The sequence below is a fragment of the Sapajus apella genome, unplaced genomic scaffold (assembly GCF_009761245.1).
Source record: "Sapajus apella isolate SASKATOON/1434 unplaced genomic scaffold, GSC_monkey_1.0 scaffold156, whole genome shotgun sequence".
Lineage (NCBI taxonomy): Eukaryota > Metazoa > Chordata > Mammalia > Primates > Cebidae > Sapajus > Sapajus apella.
The window spans coordinates 2,476,166-2,493,476 of NW_022437096.1; the positions used below are offsets into that span (position 1 = coordinate 2,476,166).

At 57.6% G+C, this 17,311-nt stretch overlaps 1 protein-coding gene across 6 annotated transcripts in view; it reads left to right on the forward strand.

Moving 5' to 3' along the window:
- SHANK3 (SH3 and multiple ankyrin repeat domains 3) overlaps nt 1–17,311 on the forward strand; it is a 55,161-nt gene that overhangs the window by 20,363 nt on the left and 17,487 nt on the right. For 5 of the 6 annotated variants that reach the window (XM_032266239.1, XM_032266242.1, XM_032266244.1 and 2 more), the window contains 9 exons: nt 150–343; nt 1,326–1,439; nt 6,436–6,511; nt 6,738–6,820; nt 7,272–7,396; nt 7,478–7,610; nt 8,584–8,664; nt 13,001–13,024; nt 16,708–16,838. In XM_032266239.1, the coding sequence (XP_032122130.1) occupies nt 150–343; nt 1,326–1,439; nt 6,436–6,511; nt 6,738–6,820; nt 7,272–7,396; nt 7,478–7,610; nt 8,584–8,664; nt 13,001–13,024; nt 16,708–16,838 (961 nt within the window). The remainder of the gene's footprint in view (nt 1–149; nt 344–1,325; nt 1,440–6,435; nt 6,512–6,737; nt 6,821–7,271; nt 7,397–7,477; nt 7,611–8,583; nt 8,665–13,000; nt 13,025–16,707; nt 16,839–17,311) is intronic. The other variant, XM_032266241.1, reaches the window with a different exon arrangement.

Here is a 17,311-nt window from a genome sequence, read left to right on the forward strand (position 1 = left end):
CGGGCGGCGGGCGGCGGGCGCTGCGGCGGCGGCTGCGGTGAGGCCGGAGGCGGCGGGGCCGGGCCGCGCGCCATGGAGGCCCCGGGCGCCGGCTTCGCGTGCCCGCTGCCCCCCGGCATCGCGTCCGTCACCTACGTGTTCGTCTACAGCCCGAGCGGGCCTGGCGGCCCCGGCCCTGCGCCCGGCCCTGGCCCCGTGCCCCCCGCGCCCCCCGCGCCGCCGCCCCGGGGCCCGAAGCGGAAACTTTACAGCGCCGTCCCCGGCCGCAAGTTCATCGCTGTGAAGGCGCACAGCCCGCAGGGCGAAGGCGAGATCCCGCTGCACCGCGGCGAGGCCGTGAAGGGTGAGGGGCGCGGGGGGCGGGCCCGGCGCGGGGAGGGGCGGCGCCGCGCGGCGCGGGCCGACGGGGCAGGGGGTGCCTCTGGGGTCTGCGCCGCTGCCGCCGGGGCCCGTGTGGGGTCCCTGGCGTCACGGTGAAGGGCTCTGCCCGGGAAGATTCCTGCCGTGCAGGTCCCCAGCTGCTCTGTCGTTCCGGGCTCCCTGTGTCACCACGGAGGCAGGCGCCTCTCTCGCCATGGGCATTTCTGTGTCCCCGGGGGTCTCTGCCTGCAGGACTTTGTCCCACCACACAGCTTGGCCGGGTTCCCTGACACTTGTGCAGCTTTTTCACTGGAGGCCCCTGTGATGTGGGGGACCCTTGCCGTCGTGGGGTGTCTGTGACTGTCATGTGGGTGTCTGTGTTATGCAGGCATCTGTCACTGGGGCTTCCTGTGTTCCGGGGCATCGCGTGCCATGACAAACCCCTCTCCTTATGGGGATCTCGAGTGCCATGACGGACCCCTCTCCTTATGGGGGTGTCAGCGTCATCACTGGGGTCGTAGCCTCAGGGCCGGCTGAGGTGGAAACAGCCCAGCTGGTGCATCACGTGGCCTCACCCACTGGCCACAGCATGATGACCCCAAGCTCTTGGCAGTGACCCCTGGGTGGGTGGTAGAGCCAGGATGGGGGTGGGTTCAAGGGGCTGAGGGAGCGTGGTCAGCTGGGGGGCAGTGGTAGGAGCGTGGCCCTTGCCCCTGCCTGTGCCCCTCCCTGAGTGTGTTCATCTGTGTGTCTTTGTGTCCCTCACATGCCCACCGTGTGCCCAGCCCATCTGTTCCTTTCTCTCCTCTGTGTGGATCCCAAAATCTTCCCAGGGAAAAAGCCGGGAGAAAGTGGGAAGGGAAGGAGGGAAAGGGCAGGGGGTGGGTGGGCAGAACCTGTGCCTGAGGAGGGGTGGGCGCCCAGCTCTGCTACCCACTGACGGCCTGTCTGGCTTCTTCCTCCAGTGCTCAGCATTGGGGAGGGCGGTTTCTGGGAGGGAACCGTGAAAGGCCGCACAGGCTGGTTCCCGGCCGACTGCGTGGAGGAGGTGCAGATGAGGCAGCATGACACGCGGCCTGGTGAGTGACCCCATGGCCCCTGGGCAGCTCCCAAGGGGATGACCTCTTCTGGTTTCCCTTTGGTCTCTCTTGGTGCTAAATCTACGTGGATATTCACAGAGAAAAGACTAGAGGTAAACTCAAACGAACACTCAAAGTAGACACAAACTTGCGTACATGACACGGACATGCATGCACACTGCGTATACCTGGGAATGTGTGTGACCTGACCCTTCATGTGCCGTGGAGAGACAGGGGTCGTGCACCGGGAGGCACACATGCGTGATGATGCCTCTATCTGTGGGATCCCACACTGGCTCCCAGTGACTGCCACACCCTGCCAGTGCCGTCCCTACAGAAACACCAGGTGTGTGGAAAGCATGATTCCTCCATAGCTGGCAGACATGTAAGGAGGTCAGTGTGAGAAAAGAGGCGTTTTTCCAAAGTGGACAGATTGTCCAAGTGGGCAGAGCAGGGAGGCCCGGAGCAGCCAAGAGGAAATGAGGCCATTGGGCCTGGAGGTGCCCTGGTGGGTGCCCTGGGGCAGGGATGGTCTGAGGGCAGCAGGTAAGGGAGGGGCTGGTCCTCAGCCTGTAGGGAGGATGTGAAGGTAAAGGCTGCAGTTTCTGGGGTTGGTGAGTGGCCTCTGTCCAGCCCTGCTGGCCACTTGGGCTTCCTGGAAGGATCCTTCTGGGTGCTGGAGTCCAAGGAGCGCTGCTGGTAGAAGGTGGCATCTGGTGCTTTGGCGGCCCCCAGGCTGGAGTTGGATGCATGTCTTGGGGGTGCCCTTGCGAGGAACCCTCACGGGTCCCAGGAGGCCCCCAGATTGATGCATATTGCTTCTGGCCTGGAGAGCCGGTGGGCCAAGCAAACCTCTCCTGAGTGATGGTCGCTGGGAGTCATTGGTGGTATGTCTGGATCAAGGGTTCGTGCATCCTCCCTCTGCACGTGAGAGGCCCAGCTCCGTGGTTACTCTGTCCCCATCTCTAGGATGAGTTTCCCAGCAACTCCACCCCTGTATGGCCTGGACCCCTGCCCTGTGCTGAGCTTAGCAGAGGCCCAGGGACGCAGGAGCTTGGCCACTGACCCTTTCCTGGACAGGTGCGCTTTCCTCCTTCTTTGGCCTTGCCTTGCCTTGTTCTGACAACTCTCCTGGTGGCTTAGCGCGTGGAAGGGACCTGGCCCCGTATTCTCAGCCCGTGGCGGGTGGATAGGGCAGGGTCCAGATGGGAAATGATTTCAGAGATTTGGGCCCTGGTTCAGACAGTATGGGAGAGGGGAGGTGAAGGAGAGGTGATGGTGGCAGCGGGGGATCCACACCTGTGGTGGGCGCGGGTCTGGAGCTCCCCCACATGGTGGTGGTGAGGAAGGCTCTGGTTTGAGGACTGTGTGGAGTGAGGGGCATTTGGACCTAAGTCTGAAGCTGAAGGGCCGGGAGGGAGGTTTAGGCTGGAGTCAGACTGGAGAGCAGCAAGTATTTTTCAGGTGTTTGTCATGTGCTGGGCCCTGTGCTGGTAGCCAGGATCACAGAGGTACGGCTGGAAGCCTTGTGGGAGCAGTGGCTGTGACGGGGGCCGTGTGTGTGTGGGAGCTCCCTGGGTTGGCCTGAAGGAGTCAGAGGGCCTCAAAGCAGAGGCATTGTCTAAGCTGAGTCCTCTCGGTCAGTGGGTGGGCTGGGGGATAGCCATGTGTGCAGGGTCTGTGTGGCGCTCCGCAGCTGCGTGTGTCGGCATGGCCTGCTCTGAGCACCTGGCACAGTTTTAGCACTTCCACACGTACAAGTCGTTGACTCATCCCAGCAGTCCTGAAAGGTGGGGCCACTTGATGTTATTCCATTTCTTGGGGGGTCACATGGCCCTGTGGGGTGAGGTCTTATTTGTGACATAGGCAATAAGTTCTGTGTGAGTGAAGCACCTGCTGGGATGAGGGGCGAGGCTGGTGTGGGGACCATGAGGTGGTCAGATGGCCGTGGGGTCAAGGGACAGCGTGTCATCATGGTGGAGGGAGCCCAGCAGCAGCTGTCTGATTGTACAGGCCGTGTAGGATCAAAGCCTGGGCTGGGCAGAGCAGGGAGGTGGAGAGGAGGTGTGGGCTGCTGTGGGGTCACAGAGCAGCCAGTGTGCGGTTAGGGTCTGGGCTCCAGGCAGCAGCCATGGTGTGTGTGAGCCGGGGAGTGAGTGGGGAGGTCCCTGGGTAGACGGGAGTATTTCATTTGTGGGCAGAGGGAGAGGGACCTGTGGGGGCTGCCTATGAGGGGCAGGCTTTGGGAGCAGTGACAGCCCCTCTGACCTTGGCTGCAGGCCCAGCTGGCCACTCTGCACAGAGCCTGCTTCCAACACGCCCATGTCCCCTCTTCCCCAAAAAATCTATTTCTGGGATTGGAGTGGGTACAGCAAAGAACTGAAGGGTCAGGGAGGGGCACAGTCCTGTGCAGACAGGGTCTGGGGCCCAAGGTCCATGCCTGTTGTGGTATCAGGAGTTGAGTCCTGGTCACTTACCGAGCAGGGAGCACCCTCCCACGGCACCTCCTGGCAGGCAGAGGGTGGAGCTGAGAGAGAGGGAATGGTGAGGTGAGGTCAGGTGTGTTCTGGGGGCCCAGCGTGACCAGGGCCCTGTGCCATCCTTCCCGTCCCTGCTTCCCTTCGTCGTAAGGTCAGCACTAGGGCGGGTAGTAGGGGAGGGTTGGGTTGGGCATTTTATCTTCAGCTGTGTCTTATTAACAAAATTGGAAAAATGAATTTGTGTTATGTAATGCCTATAATTTGTTTGGTTGAAAAAATCTGAAAACAGGAGGCTAGTGAAGTGCAAGTCTCGGGGTTCTTCAGCAGGGAGCCACCGTGAACCCGTCTGTGGCAGGTCGACATGGAGAAGGGTGTGATGGAGGGAAGGAGGGGTCCGACGCCCCACCTGAGCGGTGATGAGGCTTGGCCTGAGCTGGCGTTAGGTTCGGCGGGATGAGGGGTGCAGATGTGGCTAGGGAGTGCCAGGATGATAAGATAATAGATGATCAGAGCCAAAGGGATTCTCCAAGTTGGATTTTTCTATTCTATATGGGGAGGCTTACAGGTGACTGTTGACTTACTGAGAGTCACACAAGTTAGTAGCTGGGACCTGGAATCCAGCCCAGTACTTTTTTGATATCTGTGTCTTCCGATAGGAAATAGGTGCTCTTTTCTCTTTCCGTCTGACTGCTGCTCCATGGATGTTTCTAGCTGTCTGCCCTTTGACTCACCCACCCATCCCACCATCATTTCTCACCCATTGGCTCAACAGCCAGCCCAGTGCACCCCCCTTCCCTTCCTCCGTCTGTCCATCCATCCACCTCTCCGCCTGTCTACCCACCCAGTCCACCCGCCCATGTATCTGTCTGCTCTTTGACCTGTCCACCCATCGTCTTCTCCTTCTCTCCCTCCATCTACCCATCCAGTGCCTTTGGATCCACCCTTCTGTCCGTCTATCTTAGATGCACCTGTCCCCCCATTACTCTCCTAGTACCTGCAACATGCCAGGTGCTGGGCACCAGGATCACAGAGATGAAGAACGTGTGGTCCTTACCCTCAGGGAGCTTGTCGTTAGTTCGGGAACAGGTCATTGCAAGCTGCAGGTTCTCTTTCAGGTCTCATTTCCTGCCACTCTCTAGCTCGCTCTGCTCCAGCTGCACAGGCCCTGAAATCCCTCAGATGCTGCAGGCTGATGGCTGCCGTGGGCTTCCCCCGACCACCCCCACTCCTGGGAAGGCCTTTGCCCACACATCCGCAGGATGCTCCCCATCCTTGGCCTCTGCTCAGCCCTGCCGTGGGGGTGAGGCCTTTAGGTGCCTCTCTCCACACTCCCTGGTCTGCTCGCTGATCTCTTCAGCACTTGCCAGCCTCACATGCTACGTCTTTATCCTGTGTTTATCCTGTCTCCCTGAGCAGATTATAAACCCCACAAGTGCAGACTTTATTCTCTTCTCTGCTGTATTTGCAGAGCTGGTGCACAGTAGGAGCTCAATAAATACTTGCTGAAGGAAAACATGGCTCTTGAGGAACGCTACCAAGAGAGGAAACAAGGAAGGTGCTGAGGAATGGAGGCGAGGCAGTGGCGGTGCTGCCGTGGGGCCTCTGTGGTCCTGGAGCGTGAAGCTGTGGGGCTGGGAAGTTGGCAGGTGGGGCTTGCAGGCAGCTGGAGGAGCCCGTGGGAGCAGAGAGGTCATGGCTGGAGATGCGGCTTGAACCTTCAGGTCAGCGAGGGTGGAGTGATGGGCAGACAGCTGGCTAGCTTGGTGCTGGCCTTGTGAGATTTTGAGATCAACAGGACAGTGGGGACTAAGCTCTGCGGGATGCACTGAGGCCAGGGCAGAAGACCCAGCCCCCACACCTGGCTCCCCTGCCCCACTCAGAGGCAGTCTGAAGCAGGGACCCCATGAGGTTGACATCAAGGAGCTGTTACGAAGAAGTTGGTGAAGACACAATGGTGCTCCCATGGCAGTGTGTGTAGGCACATGGAATGGCATTTGTACACGCGTGTGGGTCCCGCAGACACAGTTGTAGACATGCACGTGCGTGAACACACCTCACACGTGCACGTCACACAGACACTCCTGAGTACGGCACTTGCACATACACAGACACGTGCATGGGCACAGCATCCACACGTGACCACGGGTCTCACACACACACACACACACGTGCACACCCCCCTCTGTCGCAGCCTTGGGGCTTGCTGACACTCTGGATGGCTCTGGCCTTGTCTGGACCCCGTGTGTTCAGCTGCTACTTAGAAAAGAGACTAGCTGCTTCCCTCTCTTGGACCCTGACCCACAGAGGTCAGAACTCCCCGCATCATCCCCTCAGCCTTCTTGCCTCAGGACCTCTGGACCCAAGATTCCAGGATTTGGGGCCCCTTACTTCCATCCGGACACAGCCAGGCCAGGGGGGTGTGTGTGCACAGAGACTGGTGACCAGCATGGGTGAGGGCAGTTTAGCCGGGCCAGCTGGAGGCCACGACTACCCATCAGCCCCTGATGCTCCCTCAGAAACCCGTGAGGACCGGACGAAGCGGCTCTTTCGGCATTACACGGTGGGCTCCTACGACAGCCTCAGCTCACACAGGTACACGCAGGGACGCTGGCAGGGGCATGCAGACAGGACGTGGGCGGGGCGTGAAGTGTACAGGGAGGCCGGGGGTGAAGAGGGCAGAGGAAGGCGAGGGAAGGTCCCTGCCTGACCTCTCTTCTGTGTGGCCCGTCCGTCCCAGGGTGACTGCAGGGTGGACTGTGTCTGGACGGCCAGCCCTGTGGCAGGGCTTACCTCACTCCTCCCTGCTTTCTTCCATCAGCGATTATGTCATTGATGACAAAGTGGCTGTCCTGCAGAAACGGGACCACGAGGGCTTTGGTTTTGTGCTCCGGGGAGCCAAAGGTAACAGGCAGGCAGGGGCTGCATGCTGCTCTGGGATGTCTTCAGCGTCTTGCCTCTGCCCCCCACCCTTACTCTCCCCTACACACCAGCCCTGCCTCACCCTGCGCCTCCCTGTTTGGCCTTCGATGCTCCTCTGCTGCTGTTGAGACTGTCGTGGTTTGCGATGTCCCGGCCGAGACGGCAGTTCCTTCCCTTTGCCGTTTTCCACTTTCTTTGCTGTAGGGTCAAACGGAGTGGGGGCCTTTCTGGTGTGGGTGAAGGGGGTTTTACAGAGGGTCATGTCCAGGGTCCTTGGGCCAGCTCATCCCTGCGCGGTGGCCCTCCCCCGGCCCCGGGTCACTGCCCCCCACGGTCGTCCCTTTCCTGTGGGGAGCCACCCAGAGGTTGCTGTGTGGCAGTTGCCCGCACCTGAACCTCGCTGGTGAAGTGCCTTCCTAATTGCCCCCCGCAGCAGAGACCCCCATTGAGGAGTTCACGCCCACACCAGCCTTCCCGGCGCTGCAGTATCTTGAGTCAGTGGACGTGGAGGGTGTGGCCTGGAGGGCCGGGCTGCGCACAGGAGACTTCCTCATTGAGGTGAGGCCGCCCTGGCCAGCCCTGCCTGGGGGGTGCTGACCCCTGATCCCTGTGGTGGACGCAGCTGCCTGTCTGTCCCAGGTCAACGGGGTGAATGTGGTGAAGGTTGGACACAAGCAGGTGGTGGCACTGATCCGCCAGGGTGGCAACCGCCTCGTCATGAAGGTTGTGTCTGTGACAAGAAAGCCAGAAGAGGATGGGGCTCGGCGCAGAGGTGAGGGGTCATGCTGCAGGCCTCTGTGCTCAGACTTTCCCCTGACCTTAGACCTTTGACCTCAGGCCCACATTCCTCTTCCCATCCCTGACCCCCAACTGCTGACATCAGATTCCTGAACCTCCATGAACCACCCACACGCGTGGGTTGGGGCCCCTCCCAAACACTGGTGTTAGACTGCCAGTCCCGTCCCCTGGCCTGAGGCCTTTGACCCCTGACCCCTGACCCCAGGCTGCCCCTCCTCAGATCCCCGCCCCCTCCTTCCCGGCGTTCCCGTTCCCCCAGCCCCTGGCGTGGCAGCGCCCTCCTTCCCTACACCGCCAGCAGCTGCCTGGAGGCCGGGGTTGCCATAGCAACTGTGAGGTTGACGCTGCGCGCTGCTTATTGTCGGAGGGAAGGGGGAGGCGGCACCTGAGGGAAGAGGAAAAGCGTCTTCTCCCCGCGACGCCGCGGCACAGCCTGGGCCTGGGAGGCTTTGCCGGCCAGGCCCAGCCCAGGCCTGTGGCTTGGCTGACCACACCCTGGCCCCACTAAGGGCAGTGGCCACCCGGGCCTGGGGGGAGCCCTGGAGCAGCAGGAGCCCCACCCAAAAGGAGACCCCTCCCAGCCCCCACCCCATGGCTCTGGTGCCCCCTCACTTAGACCTCGGAGCCTGCAGGGTGAGTGCTCAGGCCAGAGCCCGCCGGCACCGTGACCCCCACCAGCACCCTTGATCGCGTCCCAAGGCTCTGGCTCTGGGGGTTCCCAGGGCCCCTGAGGCCCTGACCTCCTGGGCCCCCCCACCCCCGAGCTCCTTACGCCATGAAGAAGTTTGCGTCCAGCCGTAGCCTGAACAAGATCCTGGCGCAGTGCGACTCATCCTCGCGGGAGTACGAGGAGATCCAGGCAGTGGAGCGCAAGTGGCACCTGCACCTGGCCACGCCGCGCCGCCTGCTGCTGGACAGGAGGTCCAAGGCCTCCCTCTTCTTTGCAGCCCCACCGCCCCCCAAGAGGGCCCCCAGCACCACACTGACCCTGCGCTCCAAGTCCATGACAGCTGAGCTCGAGGAACTTGGTAAGTGGCAGGGGTGGAAGTGGACGCGGGTGGATGGTCCGGGATGGGCAGACAGGGCCGGGAGACACGGGTGGTATGGGGGGCCGGGGGGTGGAGCCGGAGGGGAGGAAGGACAGGTGGATGTAGGAGCAGGTCAGAGGTCAGTGGGTGGGTGCTGACGCGAGGGGGACATTAGGTGCTTGTGGGGTGAGGAGGGGCATGGGATGTGGAAGGGGTGAGATGTGAGGGGCTGGGGATGGAGAGTGGGGCATCCAGGTCAGATGATGGTGGGCCTCGCCCACCCGTATGTTTGCACGAGTGTGCATGTGTGTACGTGTGCTGCCTCTGGTTCAGGTGAGGAAGCAGCAGTAGGGAGGTGACCAGGGTCCGCTTCTGGCTCTGCCAGGCACTGGCTGTGTCTGCTTTGTGCTTATTTTACCCACTTGGTGTCTGTGCACTCATTGGCCAGGCAGTCCTGCTGGCCCCACAGGCCCCAGGAATGCTGCTGGTGGGATGACGGGGCAGGGCCTAGATCAAGGCAGGAAGGAGCAGGAGTGTGCTGGGCTTCAATGGGGCACATCCTGGGCACAAGCCCTGGTTGGCCATCAGCAGTCTCTTCATGGGCATGTCTTACATATGTGTCCGTTAACAGTCTTCTTGTGGGCATGTCCAGATATACTTGATCATGTCCTGACATGTGACAGTAGCGTCTTCATGGGCATGTCCCAGCACGTGTGACAATTACCCTTATTGTGGGTTTGTGCTGTACATGTGACCAACAGCCTCGCCATGGACATGTCCCACTGTACGTGACAGTTGACAGGATCTTTCTTTCTGTGGTGTCTGGCTCTGGTCACAGAAGGAATCCCAACTCTGGTACTAAACTGAATTCTTAAGTTGTGGCCACAGGAAGGGACCCGATTCTGTTTCTAGGCTGAGCCCCATCCCTGGGTTCAGTCTTGGTTCTATCCCAGCCATAGACGGAACCCTTTCCCTGGTCCCCAGAATTATCCCTGACCGTACTCGTGGACCAAGCCCTGACCCTGTCCTGGCCACAGGCTGAGCTGCCCCATGCCAAACAGGTGTTCTTTCTTTATTTATTTTTTAAAATTTTCTTGCCAAATTCTTCAATATTGATGCAGGTGCTCTTAAATGCAGTTTAGTTCAATGTGGAAAATGGCTACCAACATACATTGGGCTGACGTGGTCAGAATTTTCTTCACCATAGCTATTCCAGATAAAATAAAACCAAAGAAAAAAACCCATATAGGTAATTCAAAATGAAGAGGGAAGAAAACAAAGCCAAGGGCTTCCATGGCTCTTTATGTAGAACCCAAGGGCAAGGGGTTGGTGTCCTGAGACCCCCACAAGCTAGGAGACATGGCTGGACCTATGGGAAGTGGTAAGGTTAAAACCAAGCCCAACAGCTGAAATGAGCATAAAAAGAACTAGAAATCAGAGAAGAATATGAAAAACAATAAAATAAATTGTCACAAAGATTAAGAGAACTAACAGAACTCCTATGAAAAAATAGGACAGAACAAACAAGCCAAAGAAAAGAATAAGCACATTTTACAAGGATTCTCAAAGAACTGTTATTGAAACAGAAAGTATAGTCACTGAGATAAAGAAAGCCATGGCCAGGGTAAATAATAGATAGTACACTAGACCCAGGTGAAGAAAGAAAGAGGGAGTTAGAAGATAAATCTGAGGTTACCCAGAATATAGCATAGAAATATAAGGAGATACAAAATATCAAAGAGCAGTTAAGAGAAACTTACAGAAAAAAACCCACATAGATAATTCAGTGGGACTGTTGGGACAGTCCCAGCATCTACCTAATGCAAGTCGTGGTAGCAAAAGTCCCGGAAGCAGAGAATGAAAAGAATAGAGAAGGGGCAGTATTTGGAGACTAGATGGCTTACGCATTTCCCAAAGTTGGACAAAGACATGAAACTTCAGCTTAAAGGAATAGAAGTCTCTTATAGCAAGGAAATTAAAACAAATCTGTATCCAGATTGTTCACAGTAAAACTGCAGAACACAGTCAACAAGCAGAAATCTTTAAGACAATGAGACAGGCTGGGCGCGGTGGCTCATGCCTGTAATCCCAGCACTTTGGGAGGCCAAGACAGGTGCATCACTTGTGTCCAGGAGTTTGAGACCAGCCTGGGCAGCATGACGAAACTCCTTCTCTACTAAAAATACAAAAATTATCCCAACGTGGTGGTGTGTGCCTGTGGTCTCAGCTACTTGGAGGTTGAGGTGGGAGGTGGAGGTTGCAGTGAGCCGAGATCGTGCTACTGCACTCCAGCCTGGGCGACAGAGTGAGACCCTGTCTCAAAACAAAGCAAAAGACGATGAGAGAGAGACTGGCCGCTAGATGTCTTGCTTGGAGCAATGGTTCAACTGACGACAGACCTCTCATCAGCAATAGCAGGCAACAGTGGAGGATTGAAGAAGAGCGTGAAAGCGTTGAGTCCAAATTCTTTTCCACTAGAACTAGAATTCTATACCCCACTAATCCTCCTCATTCAGGACTCAGGCAGAGAGGCTAGCAGACTTCTGGCCCTCGGGTTGTAAGGGTCCAAGATCAGCCAAGAGAGTGTACCCGTCAGTTGAAGATCCAAACTGATCCATAAGCCAGCACCAGTAGGCAGTGGGTCCCGGGATTCTCCTGCCAGAGGCTGTCACATGGCCACGGTCAGCTGAGTATTCAGAAGGGACTCTTTCTTTTCAGCACCATGACGCTTTTGGGCAGCCTGAGATCTGTAATCCCAGGACCCAGGCACTCTGCCCTGTGAAAATGAAAGAACTACCCTTTGCTCTCTGGGCTTTTCTACTTGAAGAAACCAGTGAATGGAAGAAGCTCCTCTCCCCATCTCCCCTGGGCTGGGTGTTCCCTCTTCTGCAGCAAGCCTCAGGGCAGGTTGCTGGAGTCACTCTATGGACCCTGGGCCCCCAGAGCAGTTGCTCACAGCTTCAGGCCTTCATAATTTTCCAGGTTTTTTCCTGAGCAGAGTCTGGGGGAGGATGAAGGGACAGCTTAGCACAGAGCCTCTACCCACACTTCTGGAGCCTGGGAAGCCACCCTGTCCCTAGAAGACAGCTGTCCTGGGAAGCCAAGCTGGCTTCCTTCTGGAAGTCCCCTGTGCAAATGTCTGATTTGAGGAAGCCATGCCAGCATCAGAGTTTCCTCAGGTACCTAAGGGACCATCCCACCATCCAGTGTATTTGCTTTCAGAAGGTAAAAATGAGGCTTGCTGTCTTTACCGGCATGAGCACATGAGAACTGCCTCACACTGTCAAGAGTGATTAGAGCCCTGTAGGATCCATAGTCTATCAAGAAGCTACCTGAACACCTAGAAAGAAAAGAAAGTGAGGTGTCAGAGAAAGCAGGTGCAAGGTGGCGGCTCCTGTCCGGATGGCTGTTTGCTGCTCACAGGATGTGGGAGAGGCAGGGCCCTGTCTGAGGAAGGGAAGAGAAGGGGTATTCCCTGGGGGAACGGGGTGAGTAAAGGCTAGCGCCCGGAAAACGCAGGGATGGGAGTGAGAGGAAGGGGCAGGCAGGGACCCTCCTGAGACAAGTGGAGAGAGAAAGAGGGCAAGAGCACCCCTCCTCCCCTCTGCAGTGGGGGCTCCTCGTGGTCGCCACGTGCAGTCTGCTCAGCTTGAACCAGAGGTGTGCTGGGGCCACAGGGCAGTGGAGACTCAGGCCAGGGAAGGCCCAGGGGCGTCCAAGCCCTTCCTGTGTATTCACGTTCCTGGGAGAAATCTGGACTTCCCTGTAATTTCTGGGCCCCTTTTTCTTTTGTGATGAGAACATCAGGGTAGGGGCCACATCCGGCATCTATGTGAGTGTCCTTGTCCTGGAAAAGGTTTCTGTGCCAAACACACTTGACCTGCCTTTTGTTTAAAGACCACCTTTGCACAGAACACACAGGTGACCACCTTGGTTTTCAGCGACAGCTGAACTTGTTTTTTTTTGGGGGGTTTGCCTTTTTTCTGAACGGACGTTTGACCGAGCCGAGCATGACTGAGTTGTGCATGTCTGTGCATGTGTGCATGGGTGAGCGGGCCTGCACTGGACGCACGTGCATGCGTGCGCGCACACGGCCCCGCTTGTGGTGGTTTCCTCCTCGGGTTTCAAGGCATGTACCAACCGACTCCGCATTTGGGGAGGTTTGCTATTTGTGGTCTGGTAAAGAGGTGTAGGCTGGGGGAAGATCTGGGAGGTCATGGTTGTTGGGGAAGGTGGTGGTGACAGGGATGGGGTGGGGAAAGGAGATGGGCGTGGAGAACGGGGCCCAGTGCCAAGCCTGCCTCTTACTCCCTTTACTCTGTTTCTTGATTCCAAGCCTCCATTCGGAGAAGAAAAGGGGGTGAGTCATCTGCTTGTGTCCCCAGGGCCTTGGCTTTGCCTGACCCCTGTCTGAGGGAGTGCTGATGTGTAAGGAAGTTCCAGTGCAAGTCAGGGTGGCCCGGAAGCCTGGGCTGCACCCTCCTGTTGGCCTTCTCCCTGGGGATCTGGTAGGGGCTGAGAGAAGGACCTGGTAGGATGGATGGGGAGATCCCAGGGGTGTGACCCTGTGGGACTGTGATGGCCTTGGGGGCTCAGGTGAGCCAGGGGCCTGTGAGCTGTGCAGATGGCCTGGTGGAGGCAACCCGGGGGGAGGAGCTGGAGAGCCCCTGTGGGTGGAGGCCACTGCATGTGCCATGGCCAGAAAGCAGGAGGGAAAGGGCTCCGAGGGCTCAGCAGGGAGCTCTTGGGAGCAGGGAGACTGGGCTGTGTCAGTGTGCTCAGCCCAGCCTGCATTGCTGCTTTCTGCTGGTCCTCTCGGGGCCTGTGCTTAGGCTGTGGGACCCACTCCCGTGCTGGTTGGTTGTAGGGCCAAGCCCAGATCTGATGGTCCCTTCAGAGCAGGGGTCTGAGTCCGACAACACTGGGGAGGGAGCTTGGAGCTCCCCTGCCCAAGAGCCCCCCAGGCTGTTGACTTGAGCCTCCCGAACCCCTGTTCAGGCCTCCCTCTACCCTTTGGGTCTCCTCCCTGTGTGTCCTGTATGTTCAGCCTGGCTGCAGGGGAGGGAGCATTCAGGGACAGGCACCTGGGCCTGGGTACTGAGGTCCAGTGTCTGGTGAGGTCCTGGGACCTGGCTTCTGGTGGCCTCTTCTGCCTCTTGGGTGGATGGGAATCAGGGCCCAGACGAGCTTGAGGTGGCTTGCTCGACCCAGGCCTGTGTATTCGCCCTATGTCTGTGTGCCTGATGCCCATCCCTCCCTCTCTTTGGACCCACTGGGCTTTTCCTGGGTGAGGACACATCTGCCAGGCTGTTGGCCCAGCCCTCTTGAGGTCCCCTTGCTGCCTCTTGCCCCAGTCCAGGTGAAGGGCTTCCCCAGCATCTGCTTTGGTATTACAAACAGGTGACAAGGTCTCTTCCAGTGACCTTTCCTGCATGCCTTCGGGGCAGACACATAGACTGTTTCTGCAGTATTCCGGTGCTGTCCTCCAGCCCATTATTGAGGCTCCCAGAGTACCGTGCTGCAGCCCATGTGCTGCCTCCAGTCGTGGGAGAAATGATGGCTGATTGGTCCCTCCTCAGGCTGGGGCCCTGTTGACCAGACAGCTGCCAACTGAGCTGTACCCTGCCGTGCACCCAGAGGGCCCTGGGAGTGAGTGGGTCCACTTGGCTCCTAACGGGCTTCATTTCCTTTAAGTATCTGAAATAATTTATTTAAGAATATATTCTCTAATACTGGGGGTGGGGGTGGGATTTATGTCAACCTCATCAGTTTGTAATTTGCAGAATTCTTGATTAATCCTTTCCCTTTTGAAAACACCTCTCACCTGGCTCCAGCACCATCGCCCGATGACCAGAAACAGCTGCCTCACTAAACGTTATGTACATCCCGCTGTGGGTCTCTGGGATGGGTCTTCTGGACCTAGAGACACAGCTTCTCCTAGCCCGTGGCCCAGGTGCCACCGTGTCTCGCATGATGCCATCCCATGTGTGCCCCCCGGAGTTTTCTCTCCATCCATGTGTTTACTTCTGCAGTTTCTGGGGAGTGTGGTGCTTAAGTCTGATCTCTTACTCCTAGGTTAGTGATCTGGGGCAGTTTCTCTCTCTGAGCTTCAGTTTGCTCCTGGGTAGGATGAGGGTGGTGATAAAATCCGTGTGCAGTCTTGGGATGAGAGGAGAGGGTTCACATAAAGTCCTGCGTACTCTAGAAATCAAGAACTTAACAAATGATGGCGATGGCGACTTCAACTTCCAAAAAGAAATCGTTCACTTCATGACAAAAGCAAATGATGAATCCCCTCAAACCAGCAACCCCTGCTCTGTACCTGGGCCCTGTCACCTTGTGGCACTGGGGGCTGTGCGCAGGCCCAGATTTCTGCAGTTGGAGCCTGTTGCGCTCGTAAACTTTTGTATTGTCCGGGGCACAGGCTGGGCGCTGATGGAGCACAGAGAACAGTATTTGCTCTCTTCTGCAGACCCACAAGCTGTCTGGGGAGATGAGCCACACAGACATGAATTGTACTGAATATGTGTTCAGTGCCAGCACAGTTGTAAGCCTTTGTTACGTGCTAATTCTCACTAGAGACGTGAAGCTACTGCTGTTTTTATGCCTGTTTTATGAGATGAGGCTATAGAGGTCACAGAGAGGTTAAGTCAGAACAGAGTAAGTATACAGGGTAGGTCTGGTCTTGGTTGGGTACAGGACAGTCTTGGGAGTTATTTACTTCCTTACAGCAATGCTAAGCAGATTGCAGAGGTAGAGCCAGCAGGTGCTGTGAACAGCCGCAGATTGGAGTTGGAAGGAGTAGGAGTTGTCCAGGCTGACCATTGAAATTCTCCAGCGAGGGGCCAAGCAAGGCAAGAGTGAAAGGTGTGGAGACACTGTCAGACGGTGGTCTCTCCAGGGTTGGCACAGGCCCGAAGAGTGGAGGAGGGTCAGGTCTCGGTGGAGCCTGAGTGACAGGTGGGGTGCAGTGGGGCTGCTCAACGAGAGGGTGGGTGCAGCAGCCAGGTGGACAGGTGGACAGGTGGACTGCTGCATGCCCCATGCGCGGGTCCTACGTGGACCCACCGGGGGTGAGAGCCACCAACGTCCTGGGGGAGCCGTCTAGCCTCTGATGGTCCTTAGACACACGTATTAGTTTAACAGAGTTTCCAAAGTCACTTTGATAATACAAAGTGCCACTTTTCAACACATTGATTGTACTTTAATAAAAACAACCACACGGAGAAAGTGTCTCTTTTATGATGAATTTGGAAAGAATGCTGCCAAGGCACCTTTCTCGCCGTGTGGGTTGTTCAGGCGTCAGCCCGGTGGGGTCTTCCGAACCCTCCTTCGCGTCTCTGCCTCCCCACTGCTTTCTGAGGGAGTGGCAGAAGCCCTGCTGTGGAGGAGGGGGCCTTTCCAGCACTGTCCCCCACCCTCCTTCCTCCTCGTTTCTTGACACCTCCTACCCTGAGTGGGCCGCTTTTCCTCTGGGTGAAAGAAAAGCATTCTTTGACCTATTCTGCAATGAACCATTTTTTAGGTCCCTAGCCTGGGGCAGCAAGCTCCGTTTTCTGAAGGTGTCCACCACCCAGCCGTTGATTCACTCATTCATTCAGTGTCGACTGAGCACCATCCACACGTCTCTCATGGAAACCTGCTTGTACCTCAGGGTCTGTCCTAGTGTGAACAGCTTCCCTCCGGTGCAGTTCAGATCGCCAAGAGTGGCCCGTAGGTGCTGAGGACAGTGACACAGCACGAAGGGAAAGAGGGAAGTCCAGGGAGACTCAAGAGTTTGGTCTGTCTCCTGCCCTGGTCTTCTCCCTCACAGTCAGAGTGGCCTTTCCTTGAGTGGCATCCACAGGGTCACCTGGAGTCTTCTTGAGGATAGAGAGGCTGCCTGGGATGGGGTCTGAGTTCTGGGGTGAGGGCCCTGTCTTGGGGGTCCAGGGTAGGAGCTTCAGGAGGGAGGGGAGCAGCGTCCTGTGTCAGCATCATGGATGGCCGGGCCTGGGGAGGAGCTGGCCCAGGCAGCTGAGACGGAGCCTCCTTGCTGTGCAGAGAAGCTGGACGAGATGCTGGCAGCCGCCACAGAGCCGACGCTGAGGCCAGACATCGCAGACGCGGACTCCAGAGCCGCCACAGTCAAACAGCGGCCCACCAGCCGGAGGATCACGCCTGCCGAGATTAGCGTAAGGACCATGGGTGGCTGGGAGCACTGGGATGGGCAGGCGTGGGGGCCAGACTGTCCTGGGCCCTCTTAACTGAGGTGAGAGCCCATCATGTGGACCCCTCTCCAGAGGGGTGTGTGTACCCCATGGCCTGTCTCAGAGACACTTGGGGCTGTATCTGCCCCCTAAATTGCCACAGCTCAGCACTTGCTGGGCTTGCTCTTACGGCTTTCAGTGCCTCTGCCTTCAGGCAGTTCCTGCGTCACGCCTGAGGCCACCAAGATACCCCAGGCCCACCGAGAACACCACAAAGCATGTCTTTATTCCCTGCCCACTTCCCGACCTGGCACCTTCCAGGCTCCTCTCCCACCCTTACCCCGGCTCTGCCAGGGTCTGCACCCACCCTGCCCAACACCATGTACACTGTGCCACCATCCGTACTGTCCACACTGCCCAGGCTTCAATGGGCTGCATTCCCTGCTCCTTGAGAGCTT